General features: G+C 39.7%; 1 protein-coding gene across 2 annotated transcripts in view; it reads right to left on the bottom strand.

Moving 5' to 3' along the window:
* The window catches only part of CTNNA2 (catenin alpha 2), a 478676-nt gene that overhangs the window by 328798 nt on the left and 130781 nt on the right, over positions 1-19097 (bottom strand). For both annotated transcript variants that reach the window (XM_058024127.1, XM_058024126.1), the window contains exon 7: positions 8259-8462. In XM_058024127.1, the coding sequence (XP_057880110.1) occupies positions 8259-8462 (204 nt within the window). The remainder of the gene's footprint in view (positions 1-8258; positions 8463-19097) is intronic.

The following is a 19097-nucleotide window of genomic DNA, read 5'->3' as shown; positions in this document are numbered from 1 at the left end:
TTTAATGTGCAACAGAAGATGTTTTGTAGCCTCCAAGGAAACACAGATTTTTGATGTGTTTTTCTGAAAGCTCACTAATTGCAGTAGGCCCATGCTTCTTTTATTTTGATTCATTCCAAGTAGCTCCATAAATGCATTGGGAATATTTTTTTTTTTTGCATCCAAAAGAATATAAAACCCAACAATGTTAATCTGGATTGTGTAAATACTGAAAGTAAGATTTGGATACCAAAAACCAGATACACAGAGCTAATAATCATATTACAGGTATAGTATAAAATGCATTATAAACTTCTCCCATATTGATATTGACTTGCAGACATGGAAAAACAACAAATTAATAGCCCATAAATGCTAACTTCAGTAGAAATAAAATTAGAGAGGTTATGAATCACACTATATAGACAAGATTGATAGAGGACTTTTTTCAGGGGGACAAACAACTTTAACAAGATCATTTTCAGACAGACTCCATCTGAAATTGAGGCAATGCTTTCCAGCATATCAAAAGCACTGGAGCAGAAGTCATCACTTCTGTAAGAACACCCTTTAGAAAAAACAAAACAACTGACTAATTAATGCAAAATTAAATGAGTTGAACATGAAAACCATTGCATGAAAATGCAACTTTGGGGGGGGTTGGTGTGCTTTGACTTTGATTGTTTTGGGGTTTTTTTTGTGAAGAAACAACACATTGTCATTTTCTCTGAATACACTAAGTTTAAAATTATCAAATACTCTCAAAAGGTACCAACAGTACAGTCAGACCCTCTGTATGCATACATACATATATGAGATAAAACAATGAGGAAAAACAAAAATAATTCTCAAGAAAAGCAAGTTCCCTGACTATGGATAAAATTTGGGTCTACTTACTGAAGAATTTATTCCCTATAGCACTATAGCATAGTTGCCCTATAGCAACTATAGCACATCAGAAATTAATACAATATTTTATAGGAAGGCAGTTTGGGTTGTTGGTCAAAAACAATGAAAAATCATCAAAATTATATCCCACACCATTTTGACTTTTGTGCCATTCATTCTGCCATGTGTTGGTTTTCTCCCAGCTCCCAGTTAAACAGGCAAACACTGCAATTATACAATTAATGCAGAATTTTAATGTGGAAATGGCAAGGCACTCAAACTTTGATGAATTAAGACTGATATGACCTCAATTTGAATGTTGAGTAGGAGAGGCCCAGGCAGACTAAGCCCTACAGGAACTGAGAAAATCAGGTTTGATTTTACTGTCAGTCTAGAAAAATTCCATGCTAATTTGGAGGGAAGTATCTTGTTAGAAACATCACTCAACCTAATACAGCAATTCAGCCTTCCACTCCATAAACCTCCTCTGCTTTATTTACATTTTAACATGACATACAACACTTCTATAATGACATATCATGGTCTGCCTTTAAAGACGAAGAGCAAAAAGGAGGCAAAACATTCTCTGGTTGATAGCACCAAGGAGCATCCAGCACTGTGGTCTAAAACCACCATTTCCTCCCACAAATATAAAAATCACAGAGTCAGAGAAGCAGTGAGACAGCTGGTGATGGGTGAGATAAGGAAAGAGGGGAGCCCTGTGAGGCTGGAACTGTCTCCTTGTCCTTATCTGAGAATTTAACTGCGATAACTCCCCTGCCCAGGAGGTCCTGGGACATTCACATATCGTGTTCACTCTGCTGAGGGGCCATGATGGGCCATGATGGGCAGCTGTATGGAATTAGAAGGCATCAAAGACTCCTGAACTGTCCCCGATCCACAGCATTCCATCACCAAGGTGTCCCCTGATTCAAACCATTCCATCCTCCAGGTGTCCCCTGATTCAAACCATTCCATCCTCCAGGTGTCCCTGATCCACAACACAACATCACCCAGCTCAAGTTCCCCACCCCAGGGGAACTTCACCTGGGTACCTGGGTGTTCCTACCTGAATCTGAGTGAATAGAAACCAGATAAATGTGGTGGTTTGGAGGTTTCTTCCATCATTTGATGGGTCTATTTTGACCAACTACTGTCAAAATTGCACTGAACAAGTCTCGTTGTGAAGCCTTTGGGTGATGAGATAGTTTTATTCTTGTCCTTTCTTTCTCGTGCATTTTCTTAGGTGATATTTGTGCTCTTATATTACAAAAGCCAAAATGCCTGCATATCTGTTTTCCTTTGCAACCAAATTATTCTACAATGAACCCTACATGTGTATATTTACAAAAAGCACTCATTCAGGGTCATTTCACTCTAATCCACCCCAAAAGATTTATTAACAAGAACCTGGGCTACTTTCCCCTTTTAGACTAGATTGTAACAGGTAGTTGTAAAGAGCATATTACTTCAATAAATCTAAAAATCTACTCATCCCAACAGGGATATGTAAATCTGCAATCAGCAGAACCTGAATTCATGACAATTTTTAAGGATATTTGTCATTTCCAAGCAATGAAGTTTCATTTTCTCAGAGCTTTTTTATTTATTTCTGATTGTAAACACCAGTGTGGTTCTCTGAATCTGATAAGAAAAACACAACAAACTCTGAATATGGAATTACAAAACCAGGAAATTCATGAATGAATAAATAAATCAAAACTAGCTTGTGGAATTGTAAATAATGCAGCATTTCTATAAATCTACTGAAAAATAATGGACATGCCTTATGATGAGGGCCTGACATCATCAAAATAGAAGAGACAGAAGGTTCCTGAAAGGTGTCTCAAGTCACACTGCAGGCTGCATACTTAGACAGTGATTTATGCACAATTGTGAGCAGTCAAGGCACTCAGGAGGGATCCATAAGTGCAAAAATCTTAAACTGACCAAGAAGCAATGCAGAGAACATTTGGGAACCTATCCTATTCCTCCAATAGTAACTACTGTGTTTCTGCTTGTTTCTTTCAAGTACACAAACACAAAACTGCTCTAAAAGAGCCAAGTGAACAGTAAAATAGCTCATCTCCACCTTGAAATACAGGGGAAAGCTCCAAACAAGCTGCTGTCCTCTAAAAATTATTTGGCCAGCCATGAATTTGAGAATGGTACTGATGGAAAAACTGCCCTGCTGTGCCAGTCACGGCTGAATCAGTCGATGCTGCTGCTCCAGCAGTCAATCTCCTGTCACTCATCCCTGATTCCTCATCTCAGGACAGCTCTGGACATTCCTCTGTCTCATAACTGTAATTTACTGCTCACTGTCACCCAGATTAACCTCCAGAGCTGAAATGTACACACCAATTATTTCTGATCTTAAATATGAATTGAGATGGAGCTGTTAAATGTGACAGCTGGCAGTATCTTGAGAGTTTATAGATTTTTCAGTTGCTATCATGTTTTTCATTCTCCAATCAAGCACAATAACCAGCTGTCTGCTAAGGACATTTCATCTCCATGTACTGCAGCACTCTGTTTTTCCTTTGAGCCATTCCAATTTTTTACTGGCATATTTGTGAAGAGAAGCTGCCAGCAGCTTTGTGCTTTCTCATTTGTTTTTCTGCTATTTCCTCTTTTGAAGAAATAACATTTTCTTCTTTATAAGAAACACGAATTAGAAGCTATAGCAACTTAGGAGTAAGCAGGTATCAAGGACTGGTAGTAACTTTAGAGTAAGATTTCAAAGAGCAAACTCTACCCCCATGGTAAAGTAGGGTTTTCCTAGAGCACATTACATAGGATTGCGTCCAGATTATTCTGGAATATTTCCAGTGAGGGACATTCCACAGCCTCTCTGGGAAATCTAGTTCTCACATGTGATCTTCACATCTAAACATTAACTCATCAGTACTAATACAAGACTCCATTAAGAATTGATCATACCACTCAGACACAGAAATCTGTCCCAAAAAAGCAATTATAATAAAAAAAGAAAAGCTCCTCTGGAATGTCAGCAAGGACTGGAAGCAGGAACACTGGATAAGAGGCAAAGCAAGGCAGGAGAATGCAAGTTGGCTTAATAAAGAGCCCAAAGGCTTTAGAGGAGAAAATCATATTTGAACCAGCTGGGAAATGCCTTTTCAAATGCAGATTTGAATTAATGCCAAGCCAGTACTGGAGTGATTACAGAGGTCTTTAACACTCATGGCTTACTCACTTGTCAACTGCTTTCCAAATTTATCATTGATACACCCCAGCAACACAACATTCAGTCTGTCTCTGGCACTGGCTCTCATGATGTCAGAGGGAATTCAAAGCATTCTTTTTTAAGCATATTTTTCTAAAGATATAATTTCCTCCCTTTCTTATGTTAATCAGACATCAACCCAGCAGCACCCAGAGTGTTGCTAGAAAGGGTGCCCAGCACTGGGTTGAGTTTGGCAGTGCATTTCTGAGCCAGGAGTTTAAGAGCTGGGACTCCCAGGTTCCTGGTATTTTTGCTCCCTGACAGCCTGCAATATAAATCATGAAGGATCCAGGAGAGAAAAGCAGCAGGAAACTAGACCCCAATCAGAGCTAACCATCCGTTAAATAAGGCTTTCATTTAGACAAATGGAAAACAATTGCATTAAGAGCTTCTGTGGAGCTGCATTTAGGTCTTCTCTGTAGGACAGAAGTCTGGAAATGTAATTTTATTTTGAAATAAATTATGGGATTTATCACACATACATAAGAAGCTGAAAAATACTCTATCAATTTTCTCTGAGACACTGGCAAAAAAAAGTCATATGACACAGCAAACTGAGAACTCTCTTGTCTTTGCTTCCCAAAAGTAACAGATTCTAAAGTTCAGTTGAGTTCATGAGAGAAATAATAGATATCAAGCTGGGAAAAGATTTTGTCAAAGTTACAGATAAGGCAAATGAAGAATATGCATATTTTTGGATATACAAATAATAATGAAGCAGTTTATAGCTCATCTCCACAGCAGTTCTTGCAGAGAACTCCCAGGGATCTCCCTTCCACAGGGTTTAGGTACTGTGAGACTCTGGTCAATGCAGTAACTATACAAAAATATACTTATTCACAGAACTCATAAAGAGCCTAGGGACTAATTAAAACCATTATTTGACAGGTAGGAAATGGAGCAAATCAACATTTATCTGAAGAGAAGGAAGCAGAAACCATAACACATCTTTTATAACACTAAATAATACAGCTGCACAAGCAGCACCATTTTCCCTTACCTAAGTAAAAATCTCCCCTCTCCTTCCTTCTACAAACCTTTTATTTTCAGATATTTCTTTGGATGCCAAAATTTTGAAAGCATCTACTTTTTCTTCAACTCATAGCCTTTTCCTTCAGCTCTTGAAGGTTTGTAGGAAGCATTCCTCTGAACCCAAATCATAGAAGTAGATGAATGAAAAGGAACTATTTTAAGCTGGAGAAGGACTGAACTAACATTGACTGAACAGCACATTTCCAACACCCTGCCCTTCATCTGCATCCTTTAAATATCCCCAAAGTATTTACTTTGCTGTATGCTCATTTGATCAACACTCATCCCAAAAAAAGTCATCATTTTTCAGCTATCATCTAACAGAAGAAACCCCAGAACATGAATGACTGATTAATTTCACAATCTCTAAAGCAAGAGCAGGATTGCAGTAGTTTAAATCCACACAGGCAGAAAATGTTAAAGATGTGCATCTCTGCAAAATCAACCTTGATCTGACTTAGGACTGTGCCATGTTTGGTGTGTCCCATTCACTTTTACCCTTTTGAAACTCATGAAAGCTTTAAAACCCTTTCCAAGTGAGATCTCTTGTTATACTGAACATACTTTTGAGAACCCAAGAAAAACAATCCACAGGTTTCAAGGAAATAAGTTTTGTACCAAAGCAAATTCTGCCATGGCAGAATGGATGAAATTCAACCCTTAGATAACAGGAGCTGCCTACAAGCTCAGGATCTGACTTTCTGTCCTGGCTATGGGATTTAATTAATTTATCACAGAAGTCTAGAGATATTTAACTTACCCCTGCCCATATTAGATTATAACAGTTGTCATCTCAGTGGCTCTTCAGGCTCTGTTGGCTCTATTGATCTCATCTCCAGTATTGATCTGGTCTCTGACAATTATAACTGGAGCTTAAGCAACAGAGGCTCAAATGATTCAATGAAGGAAGGACTGGCAATCTGTCCATTCCTAGAGCATACATGACATGGAAGTTGGCTGGCAGCTACAAACTGACCCATGGAGGATTCAAATTCCTTGGAGGGGCAGATTGAGGAGTCAATGCTCAAAGAAGCATTGGAATTTTTTAACCTGGTATCTTAAAATGGCATCCACCCTTAAAGAACTGAATTGACACCCCCTACTTTACCTGTCCCTATGTACAAAAAAATTAAATTTAGGCATAGCAATATCTAATCTTAATCCCATCCCTTATAACTGCTAACATCAGTTTGGAAGTTATCATTGTAAAATTCTACCACATCAGATCTAGTTAAATCAGAAGTTCTGCATTTTATATAAATTAAGTATATATTCAGTTTTTATAATGTTTACTCAATAGATATAAAAAAAATCTTACTTAAGCTGACTACATTTCAGTATACATTGACTACATTCAGTATAAGGCGGAAAAATAAATAAATTACAGGGGTTGTGCAACTCAGGCTACGAAGGACACAAAAAGGGGGAAAAAACTAAATAAAAACCATACTGTAGAAACCATAAAAACAGCTGCTCACACCATTATGTGTTTAAGTAAAAATGATGAAATTATATTAGCAACCTTCAGAGTGGTCATAAATGCCTGCAGGAATTTAAAGGTTTCCTCCCTCTGTAAAGGCAGTCAGAAATAAAGTAAGAATGTATCTGGTCCAAGGGCAAATTGCATCATTACCAAAACTCTGTGTACTGAAAAAGAGGCACCACAATAAAATGAGAAGCCACCACTCATCAATTCTTAAAGTTTTTTCAGAAGACCTTTAAGGATTAGACCAGTATTGCTTCTACAAAGCAAGATTTTGTAGGAAGAAACTCAGCAAGTTCTTTTTCACCACAGCCTCAACATCTGATATTTAATGTTCTCTTTTATAACTTCTAACCCCTAACACAGCAGCAAAACTTCACATTCATTCATGCTTTCACAAGAACCTGTCAACCATCATTTCAAAAATCTAAGAGGCAAATAATGCTTTTCAATTCAGTCAAACAGCTATTCCTTGAGGTGACTCCATTACACGGAACACTATCTTTGAAAAGCAACATTTAAGCCTGAACTGTAAAATGAAACGATTAAAGGTCTGAAGTTTGCACTACTGATACAGAATTCCATCACTCTCACAACTGTAACAGAACCAATGAAAATAACAACGTTAAAAGTCTATCCTTGAACACCCTCTTCAGCATTACTTTGATGATGATTCCAGCAAAATGGGATCAAAATGTGTCATCTGATACTCTGAGAGCAACCAAAGAAACAGCAAAGTAGAGGATGCTCAGTTTGACACATCTTGGCAAATACTGTAATTTTAAAACAGGTTTTTGATGTTGCTTTGGTCTTTTTCCCACATCCTCAAAAGGACATGGCAATAGAATATCTGAGATTTAATACACAACACTGGGTGGAGAGAATTTCCTGGGACAAGTTCTGTTTGTGCAGAACAAAGGTTATGCACTGCCAGTTCACATCATGTTGAACAATCCAACACCTCTGGAAACTCCACCCAGAGAGTTGATTTTAAGATTGTGTGAACAGCACTAGTGCTGAACTCATGGCAACTGAGTATTTCATTGCTCCACCAGAAAGTGAAACCTTCAGTGGTTTAATCCACACACCAAAAACTCAATCTCTTGAAAATATCTATGGGTAACATCCTAAAAATCAAACACAATGACCATCCCACAGGGGCAAGCATGCTGAAAATTACCCATATTCCTGTTCAATAAGAAAATCATTCTTGGGCCGTCTCGCATTTATATTACTCACCATTGTTTTTGTTTTAAAAAGTATTCTACTTCCAAAAGAACTGCTAGTTATCACATAAGAAGAAGCTTTAATGCCAAATTCATGGGGAGCACCGAGATCACATTTAGATTACTCACTATTGTTTTCATTTGGAAACTATTCTACTTCCAAAGGCTAGTTATCACATGAGAAGAAACTTTAATGCCAAATTCACGGGGAGCACTGAGTTCCTTGGCAGGTACAACACCACCCCCCACGAGCTTCTGATCATACCCAACTCTTGTCAAACATCGGCAACGCATTCAAAACTTCAACAACTCAACCAGCTCGGCACAAAGCCGCCTCACAACACGCGAGATACATTAAAGCAGCCGCAGCCTCGGGGGGGCCGAGGTGCCCTTGGTCACTTACGTTGTTCATGTACTCGGAGAGCAGGTCCTGCAGGGCCTGGCGCACGGCGTTGCACTCGGCCACGATGCGCTCGCGGCGGTCGTCGCGCGTGCACGAGGAGTCGGCCATGAGCGCCGCCCCGCTGATGATGCTCTCCAGCCGCTCCTCCAGCGACGGCCGGAACCGCGCCTCGCTGAACGTCATCGGGTCCAGGATGATCTTGTTCTGGAAGGAAAACGAAAAGGGGAAAATGGTCAAATGGGAAAATGGTGAGCGGTCGCGTGTTTTTGGCATTTTCAGTACCTTTGGAGAGGTTTTTCTAGTCTTTCCTAGAAATAATTTATCATAGAATACCAGGTTGGACGAGGCCACAAGGATTATGAAAACTTTCTTGGAGCAATTACCTACCACATTCCTGAAAAAGCTAATATTAGAGAAATGTGTGTGTGTGTGTGTGTATATATTCACAACCTTGGTGCCCAGAGAAGCTGCGGCTGCCCCTGGATCCCTGGAAGAGTCCAAGGCCAGGCTGGACAGGGTTTGAAGCAACCTGCCATAGTGGAAGAGTTTTTAGTCTTTCCTATAAATAATTTATCACAGACTCCCAGGTTGGAAGGGATCCCAAGGATTATCAAAACTTTCTTGGAGCAATTATTTACCAAATTCCTGAAAAAGTAAATATTAGAGAAATATACATACACATTAAAAAAAGTAAAATAAAATAAATCAGTATGTTTTATTTTAATATATATATGTATGTATGCATGTATATAAATATAGATATATACATATATTCATATAAAAATTCATAACCATTGTCCCCAGAGAAGCTGTGGCTGCCCCTGGATCCCTGGAAGTCTCCAAAGACAGGGCTGGACAGGGCTTCAAGCAACCTGAGATAGTGGAAGGTGTCCCTGGCCATTTCAGAGTCTTGGAACAAGATGATCTTTAAGGTCCCTTCCAACCCAAACCATTCCATGCTAAAGCAATTATTATTTCTCCAGAAATATTCTGAATGTTTCTTGGCTCTTCAGGACATTTATATGCAAGGTATAATTTTTTTTATTCCTGAAGATAGAGTGGGATGTTCTCTGTTAATAATTTCATTTTGATTATTTAAATAAGCAGCCTACACTGCTGAAATGTTACTATATTCCCTCAATATTACACAAATTTAAAAAATTGAGGAAGTTACAACTGTAAGGAAATCATTACTAGACAATGACACACAAAACTACTAAATCTCTGACTTCCATTCTGTAAAGCATCTTTTAACAGCGTTTTTTGGTTTTTTGCCAGGAAAAAGTGCTGGATTAGTTAACTAAAAAGGGAGCACTATATGAAGACAGTCTGGAAACACCTTCAGTTTGTCAAATAGTCATCTGGTTAGCAAAATATCATTTTTCTACTAGAAAAATAATTGATTTTCAAAGACTCTTTTCTAATAAAGAAAGGTTAATTCCAAATTACAATCACTACTAAATACTTGTGTACTGTATCTATCAAACTTATTACTAAATATCAAATAGGTTTAAACCACATTGATTCTACTCTTCTCACAGTAAAACTTCATGTGAAGTTATGAGTTTTGAGTCACTTCTGGATTATATTTTGACCTGCTTTTCTCTTTTTGCAGTTCAAGGTAAGAAATACAAAAGCAATAATCACCTGCTCTCGCTCTCAGGGACATTTACAACACCGTGTAATTCAGGAACCTTTTGTTGGAATCATGCAAAGAAGTCTCCTAATTGCATATGGACTAAAAATGCCCTTTAAGCTGTGCACTTGTTATTTGAGCTTTAAAAAAGAAAATAATCATGAAATAGGAATGAAAAATGTAAAAGCATTCTGATTTCTAATAATCACACCTATTTTAAAGCACATAAGATTTGTTAATGAGCCATTTTAATTTTCACAATGTACTGATAACTTTATGATTAGTCTATTTCTTCAATATCCAAGAGCAATCAGCAAGTGCAAGCCAAACAATACAAGTAATTTGAAAAATAAAAAAAAAAAAAACTAACAAAACCAGCACAGTGTATAAAAATGTACATTGAAATTTAGGAACGTGAACACATGATCAACATGTGCCTTTAGCACTGAAAATTGTTTCTGTTTATTATTAATCAGAAAATGCTCAAATGGATTTATTCAAACCTAAAGACAAACTCCACTTGAATAGTTTCTTAATTTTAGCAGGACAAGGCTCTTAGAAAAGATCTTATTTCTCAATAACACTTCCAGTTCACACACAGACCCCGTAACTCTCACTATTATACAGAGAAAGGAACCTCTGAGAAATCTCTAACTTCACTGAATCCTCAGCAGTTAAACAGTAATAAACACAAGGAATTTATGAAAATCCACTATTTAATAAAAGGAAAAATAGAAGAATTTTAACCCAATAACATATTGTTCCAGCTCCAGGAACTGCTGACTTGGCAGAAAAAATGCTGCATTAGCCAGAATGTGAAATAATGTCTCACATGTATCTTCTGGGGTCTGTGTTTCACAGCAGTAAGCAGAGCAGTTTTACAAGCACCTAAATTAGAAATGACTTCTCCAAGAGTTAGGCCTGTGCATATTTATGTAATGGAGCTTTTGAGCCAAAGGGTAATGCTTGGGATTTCAAGAAATCAGCTGTATAAATTCATTTTCACAACCTCATATTTCACGTGGCAGTAGCAGGACTATGACTGCACCAAATGAACTATATAAGCCACTTATGGAATTAGCAAGAAAAAACTATTAAAAAGAATAGCTGCTTGTTTCAGATCCCTAACCAATCCTCCCAGAAATGCCTCCCTTTCCCTCCTCTTCCTCACAGCCATAGGTGTAAGGTTCTCTACATACACGGAAACTTTCAGACAGATCTTACACCTCTCAGCAAGTCATCAATCACATTTAGCTCCTTATATTTGAAGACCCTGCACTCAAGTTCTTCTGTGAGATCCAAAACCAACCTGGCATGGAAGTATGCATGGGCAGATCTATTTGCATATGCAAATGCCATGGACCTGCACAAGCATGGGGGACCTGGGGGTGGCCTGATGGAGCAGCTCTGGGAGAAGGACCTGGATGCCTTCAGGGACCAGAAGCTGTCCCTGAGCCAGCAGTGCATCCTGGTAGCCAAGAACACCAATGGCATCTGGGGTGCTTTAGGTAGAGCATTTCCAGCAGTGCAGGGAGGGGATCCTGCCCCTCTGCTCAGCCTTGTGAGGTCACATTTGGAGAACCCCATCCAGTTCTGGGCTCCTTAGAACAGGAAAGACCTGGAGCTCCTGGAGCAGAGTAAGTGGCATCTGCAAAGGTGATGAAGGGACTGAAGCATCTCCTGGCCCAGAGAAGGCTGAGGGAGCTGGGGCTGTTCAGCCTGGAGAGGAGCCACAGCTGAGAAGGGCCCTAAGCCCTGGCTGTCCCTGGCTGTCCCTGGGTGTTCCTGAGTGTCCCTGTCTGTCCCTGTGTGTCCCTGGCTGTCCCTGGGTGCAGGGAAGCTCAGAGCAGGCCCCAGGCTCTGCTCCAGGGCCCAGCAATGGCACCAGAGGAAGGGGCAGGGACTGAGCCCAGGGAATTCCACCTGGACATGAGGAAGAATTTCTTCACTGAGAGCACTGAGCAGATTGTCCAAAGAGGCTGTGGAGTCTCCTCACTGGGGATATTCCCGATCCATCTGGACTCAACACTGTGCCCTGTGCTCTGCCTGAGCAGGGAGCTGGGACCAGGTGACCTCTGTGGTCCCTTCCATCCTGACCCATCCTGGGATTCTGTGCATTCTTCCATACTTTTTGAGCCTTGAAGATGAACAACCTGCAGATCAGATATCTCCAGTATGTCTAAATCCTGAAACCCAACTCAACATTTTCACAAGCAGATATGTTGCAGACTCCATTAATAAATTCAAGAATTTCTTTACAGACTACATACAAATAGTATTTAGATTTTAAATAATAAATTGTGCAGCACAGAGGATGCATAATTAACTCAAGCCAGCTTTCCTCACTTTGAACTGTAAAACAGGAATATACTTCTGTGGTATTTGTAAATAAGGAGAAATATTTATGATGATCGAAATTTGGCTCATTAAAAATAAAAGTCACTCAGTTGTACTCAATATTTTTTCATCCATAACCCATAAAACTTTTTATTTATAATTCTATTTTAGGCTTAAATATTATTAAATATTTGTTTTGGATATCCGTTCATGGCAATTCAGAATTACAGAGTAATTTAGGTTGGAATGAACTCCTGAAAATTATACTTTAAACATTTCTTTAAAACACAGACAACTTTAACATCAAGCCAGGTTGCTCAAGGGTTCATCCAGTCAAGATCAGAATTCCATTTTGGAGATTTTCCAAACCTCTCTGTCTACTGTTTGAATGCCTGATCAACTTCAAGGGTGATCACTCATGGGTGACTTTTATCCTTCCCAATATCCAGAATTTTCTCAGAATCACCTTGTGCCAGTTGCACCTCATCCCAACACTATGAACCTCAGTTTTGCTTAAAATATAAAAAATAATGATGTAGTTACTTTCTGATGGGTGGTTATAAATAAAAGACGGTCTAGATGTTTATTTTAAACTCTTTCTCAAATATGTCACAAGGAAAACAGGTTTTGGAATTTTGGGAAAAAGGAGACAGGATGAGAACCAGCTCCATGACAGCTCCTGATGTTCAGTAATCAAAGAAATGCAATTTCTTGCTTACAAAAGCTATTATTCTTCTTCAAAGAGAACCTGGTGCCAAAATTCAACTTCAGACTATGGTATTGACACCTATAAAACTATTACACATATATTAACAAGGAAATAATGTACTTTTCAAAAGCAGAAAAAATAGCTGGCAGGCTAAATAGATTTCTTTAAAAGTTGCAATTTCCCATCACTTCTTAAAAGCCACTTAATGAAAGATAATGTAAATGAACTGGAACACTTTACATTTCTAATTAGTTAACTAAGATTAGAGCCATAAATCAAGGACTGATACCATAATTCACTCCTTATAATTAAGTGTTTCAAACCTCTTTATAAATGTTCAGATGACTGTAAACATAGATCATTTTTGGCTGCAGTTGCTGAAACAAAATCCAAGAAAATTAATTTTAACATGATTGAAGATTTGTTTGAAAGCTGGCAAAACTTGTGATATAATCTTCTTTAAATATAGTTAACTATTTTCTCTTCAACTCTTCTTTTTTCCTTAAATTATACCAAGGTGTGTTTACAGAGAAGTTGCCATGTTGTAATAAATATTAGAGACTTTTAAAAATAGTCTCTAATACTAAGTACTGCTCTAAACCAACTTTCTCTTGTTCAGAAGGCAATAAACTATCTCATACACTAATAAACTAGAGGACACCACTTCAGAAATGTAAAATAATGGAAAAAATTTTCATACTTCAACTAAAAAAATTGAAAATAGCCATATACCCTACATAAATGTATTGTATAATCAGAGAGCACATCATTATTGAAACTTTGTGACATCAATCTGCATTAGAATCTCATTTTCAACTATGCCAAAAAACCTCTCACAGTCTTTATTAGAAATATAATGGAAAGCAAAAGCAAAATGTTACATTAATAATTTAAAACAATTTTACAACTCCAAAAACCCTAGAATTACTGTATCATTGCCTGCATTTTCCAATTAAATGGCTTCATTATTATGTGAAATTGCCTTATTGCTCATGAAAAATCTGCTCATCCTCTGGTTTCTGCACATAGAAAGTCTTCAGGAAATTTCAGCAACCTCTGCCTCATTTATTTGTTAAACACATTAATTCATCTGCTTAGAATGTGAAACCTTCAGGGCAGAGACCATTTCCTAACATGGTTCTTAAAGATTTAGAATCACAGAATCACAGAATGGTCAAGGTTGGGAATGATCTCTAAGACCATCAACCATAAACCCACCACCACCATGTTCACCAAGAGCTACATTGTCCTGGTTTAGGGCAAATTTGGGAGGAAGCCTCCAAAGGGGACCCTCTAGAAAGCAAATTCAAGCAGCTTCTCTCCTCATGGGTTCAAGGACATAAATCTGCTTTGAGAAAAGTGGAAAAAACTGTTTATTTAACAAGCAAAGTGTCCACAAACATGGAAAAATGAATAGCATTAAACAATGGAATCTCTCATTGTTCTGAAGAGGTGGCAAATTCAGAGAGAGTCCTTGTTGTGGGGTGTAGCTCAGCTCACTCAGTCTCTTATTATTTCCTCCTGTGCTGGAAAATGTCATGCCCTGGGCCTCAGTGGGCCACAGCTTTGAACTTTTGGTGGTTTTTTGGGTTTTCAGTTCAGGGCAAGGCTGATCAGTTTCAAGAAAAAGAAAAGCTACAGTCTGGCGAACATTTTGCTTCATCTAGTTAAAAAAAACTAACTAAAAGCAAAGGAAAGCTATGTCTTGCTGTCTGTGCTGCCAACAATGGAGCTCACGAGAAGGAACCTGGTGCAGTTTCTGCAAACAAACTGCACACTTCAAGGTGCAGAACTTAATAGCCAGCATAAACAGAACAATGGGGGATACACAAAATTCACAGTATTCACAGAATGACCAGGCTGGAAGAGACCTTCAAGATCATCGAGTCCAACCCAGCCCCAGCACCTCAACCAAACCCTGGCACCCAGTGCCACATCCAGGCTTTGTTAAACACACCCAGGGATGGGGACTGCACCACCTCCCTGGGCAGCCATTCCGGAACTTCACCACTCCTTATGTAAAACACTTTTCCTTCTCTCCAACCTGTATTTCCCTTGGCACAGCTCGAGGCTGTGTGCTCTGGGTGTGTCAGTGCTGCTGCAGACAGAGCCCAGCCCCAGCTGAGCACAGGCACCTTTCAGCAGCTGTGCAGAGTGATGGGGGCAGCCCTGAGTCTCCTTTTCTCCAGGCTGAGCACCCCCAGCTCCCTCAGGGCTTCCTCACAGGGTTTGTGTTCCCAGCCCCTCTCCAGCCTCGTTGTCTCCTCTGGATGGGCTCAAACATCTCAAAGTCCTTCCCAAACTGAGGGGCCAGAACTGGGCACAGCACTCAGGGTGTGACCTCACCAATGCCAAGTACAGGGGAAAAATGTCCTCCCTGCTCCTGCTGGCCACATACAAGCATCATAAGTCACCCCAGGATGTACATCCACAGGGTTTTTAACAATTCCTGAGACAGTGAATACACAACTGCCCTTAGCACAAGGAAAATGCAACTTTCAAGGAAAATTCCACTGCAAAGTGCGATAGATATTTTAGATAAACAATGCCACAACCACAAGGCAGCAGGAAAAACTGCCTTTGAGTAGAAGGAAGCATATGATATACTGAGGAACCTAGTTTTTCTGAGTAACTTGGAGACAAGACCATATAAATAAGAGTGTTTGATGAATTTCTTTGTCAGAAGCACCCGCACTACTGCAAAAATAAATGCTGTGTGCTCACAGGTTGGATTTCTGCACCTTTGTCCATGTCTCCTGCAATGCTAATAAAGCTGCTGATCACCTTTTTAGCAATAAATCAAATGTTCCTACCTGCCACAATGCTGTGTTACACAGACACACCATACAGCTGGAAGAGTGTGACTGTGCAATGCTAAACTGCAGCTTTCAATGAGCTGCTCTGGAGTGATGAAACAACACAGAAATAATTCACAGGGGCTCCAGGAGAGCTGGAGAGGGATTTGGACAAGGGCATGGAGTTACAGGACAGGGGGAATGGCTGGGTTAGATGGGGTATTGGGAAGAAATTCTTTACTGTGAGGGTGTTGGTGGCTTCCCTATCCCTGGAAGTGTCCAAGGCCAGGTTGGACAGGGCTTGGAGTAACCTGGGATACTGAAAGGTGTCCCTGCCCATGGCAGAGGGTGGAACAAGATGGTCTTTCAGTTCCTTTCCAAGCCAAACCAGCTGTGATGCTCTGACCTTCCCCTCTGGCACAGCAGGCTGGATGCACCCACAGCAGCTTCACGAGCTCCCCTCAGGCAGGAGGGCACAACCTCCAGCAGAAGCAGCAGCCCCACCTTCCCAGCTCCCTCTCCTGACTGCTCTCCAAATCTAACTGGAGATGCTGCTTCTCTGAAAGAGTGGAGGTGTTCACTTCTCACATACCTCAGCTACAGAAGCATCTCAGAGGTGCTAAATAAACACAGGCAAAATAGTAGCAAGTGTAGTCTAATTAGAACATTTCACTAAGTGCTCTTTTTGAGCTATTATAAGTAACCTGAAAGAAACTTTATTATGTTTTTGATTTAGCACTTCAGATATTCATACTTACATTAACAAGAAATTAAGAAACCTGCAAAAATTTGAATAATAATGCAATAACTGTTGTGACCGTGTTCACAGGGATCTTAGGATGAGGGAAGAGACGAGGATCTGACTCCATGTTTCAGAAGGATTGATTTATTATTTTATGATGTATATTATAATAAAACTCTACAAAAAGAATAGAAGAAAGGATTTCATCAGAAGGCTGGCTAAGAATAGAAAAAGAAGGAATGATAACAAAAGCTTGTTCTCTGACAGAGAGTTGGAGCCAGCTGACTGTGATTGGCCATTAATTAGAAACAACCACATGAGACCAATCACAGATGCACCTGTTGCATTCCACAGCAGCAGATAATCAATGTTTACATTTTGTTCCTGAGGCCTCTCAGCTTCTCAGGAGCAAAAATCCTAAAGAAAAGGATTTTTCAGGAAATATCATGGCTACAAACTGTACTGCTACAAAAACACATTTCCTTAAAGAAATGACAATTAGGTGTTTAAAGTGTGTTTCTTTTCTGTGTTTTTAGTATGTCTAACAAATCTGTGCTTGATTACAAAAATTCCTTTGCAAATAAAGTGGCCTGCTGCAAACAGGTTACATGTATTTTGATAGGGAAGCACAGGCAGCAGTTGGTGCGTTGGCAAAAGGCTCTTTCTACCACCAAAAGTGGTAGCAAAATTCTATTATAAACTCCAAACAGGTAGGTTTGATTGTTTGATTGCTAAATCTTTCCACAATACTATTTACTATCCAAGAGCATTTCAGAGGGAAAAAAAAATTATAGACATGGAAAAGATAAACCATAAACCCACTAGATGGTGCTCCTATACAGCAAATAGAGCTCAGCAGCACCATTCCTACTGCTAAAGGGGAATGAGAGCAATGAGATCCTAATCCAGTTACCCAGGGTGCTTCCCTTCACAGAGATCACATTTTTGCCATGCATTTGCTTCCAAAATCCTGAATTCCAAAATTCCAGTGCCATCCTTTGTATTCTGGAGCTGACCCTTTCTTCAGTAATATATAAACAAGCCCATACATACACAGAAGGGCTTGTAATGGGACATGCAGCAATAACTGAAAGGAAAAGTTTGTTTGGCCCCTCAGCATCATCAGGACCCCAAAATTTACTCTGATCGTTCCTCATTTGAGACATCAGCTCAGCGTCCTCAGACACAGCATGGCCAGTGTGATGTTTCCCCACTCAGAGGAGACCTGAGGAGTGCAGAAAGTGCCAAAGAATCTCACAATTGCGTAGAAGTTTTAGAAACATTGAGGGACAGCCTGGCTGCCTTCACACAGGAAATGGTTGGCTTGAGACTTTTGCAGCGTAAAAGCCACTTCACCTGCTCTAGGGACAAAAAAAAAAAAAAAAAATCCAACGGTATTTTGGGGCTCCTGACACAAGAAATTTGTGGATTTGGGGGAGTAAGTCTAGATGAGACCCACAAAGTTGATCAGAGGGCTGGAGCCCCTCTGTTCCGGAGCCAGGCTGGGAGAGCTGGGGGTGCTCACCTGGAGAAGGCTCCAGGGAAAGCTCAGAGCCCCTTCAAGGGCCTAAAGGGGCTCCAGGAGAGCTGGAGAGGGATTGGGGACAAGGGATGGAGGGACAGGACACAGGGAATGGCTCCCACTGCCAGAGGGCAGGGATGGACGGGATATTGGGAAGGAATTGTTCCTTCCCAATATAGAAAGGGTGATGGAGGGACAGGACAAGGGAGAATGTCAGGTTGGACAGGGCTTGGAGAAACCTGTGACAGTGGAAAGTGTTCCTGCTCATGGCAGGGGGTTTGAGTTTATCTTTAATGTCCATTCCTACCCAAACCATTCTGAGATTCTTCCATATTTCATCCAAATCCATACCTGAGTTTATCTGAATTTGCAGCACACTTTCCCCAGTGTATTCCTAGTTAAATTCAATACAGAGCTGCTATTATACAGAAATTGCCATTTGCCTGGGCAAGAGCTACTCAAGCTCAACAAGTCTGGTTTCAAATTGCTGTCATATGTGCAGGAATATTTTTGCAATTGTTTCTTATGAATTTGAGTGGCGAAACAAACACATTTCAATTCTCCTTTCAAAGCTCACATTTTGTCCTGTTCTCTGCAGCATCACAAATCACTTCTCTGAAGAACACATTTACAAGCAAATTGCAATTCCATAAATGTTCTGCAAAAATCCATTCTCAGATCATCTAGCAGTTATTTGTCCAAAAAGGAACATTTTAAAGGTAGTCACTTAATGACACAGCATTTTTTCTGTCTGCTACATTCCTGCCACATTTTGACAGCTCCTGATTTTATTACCAAAAAAAAAAAGCAGTCTTTGCCATTGCTATACCCAGATACTTTGTCTTTTCAGTCTCTCTGTAATGTTTTCCCCTCATTACACACTTATTAGATCTTTCACTCCATTTAAGGTGCACTGCATTCTCTAGCCATGCAAAATATTCCTTAAGGAGCATTAATGTATTCACAAAATATGATAGCCCATTTATTAATTATGAGCTGCATTTAACAGCCTGGAGGACAGTGACCAGTGTCACCAGAGACTTTCTCATCTCATGTAGTCATCTCCAAGATAGTTGACTTGCTCTGTTCAACAATTCA

The sequence above is a fragment of the Melospiza georgiana genome, chromosome 5 (assembly GCF_028018845.1).
Source record: "Melospiza georgiana isolate bMelGeo1 chromosome 5, bMelGeo1.pri, whole genome shotgun sequence".
Lineage (NCBI taxonomy): Eukaryota > Metazoa > Chordata > Aves > Passeriformes > Passerellidae > Melospiza > Melospiza georgiana.
Note: the sequence above shows the minus strand (reverse complement) of the source record. Positions and strands in the feature narration are given on the sequence as shown.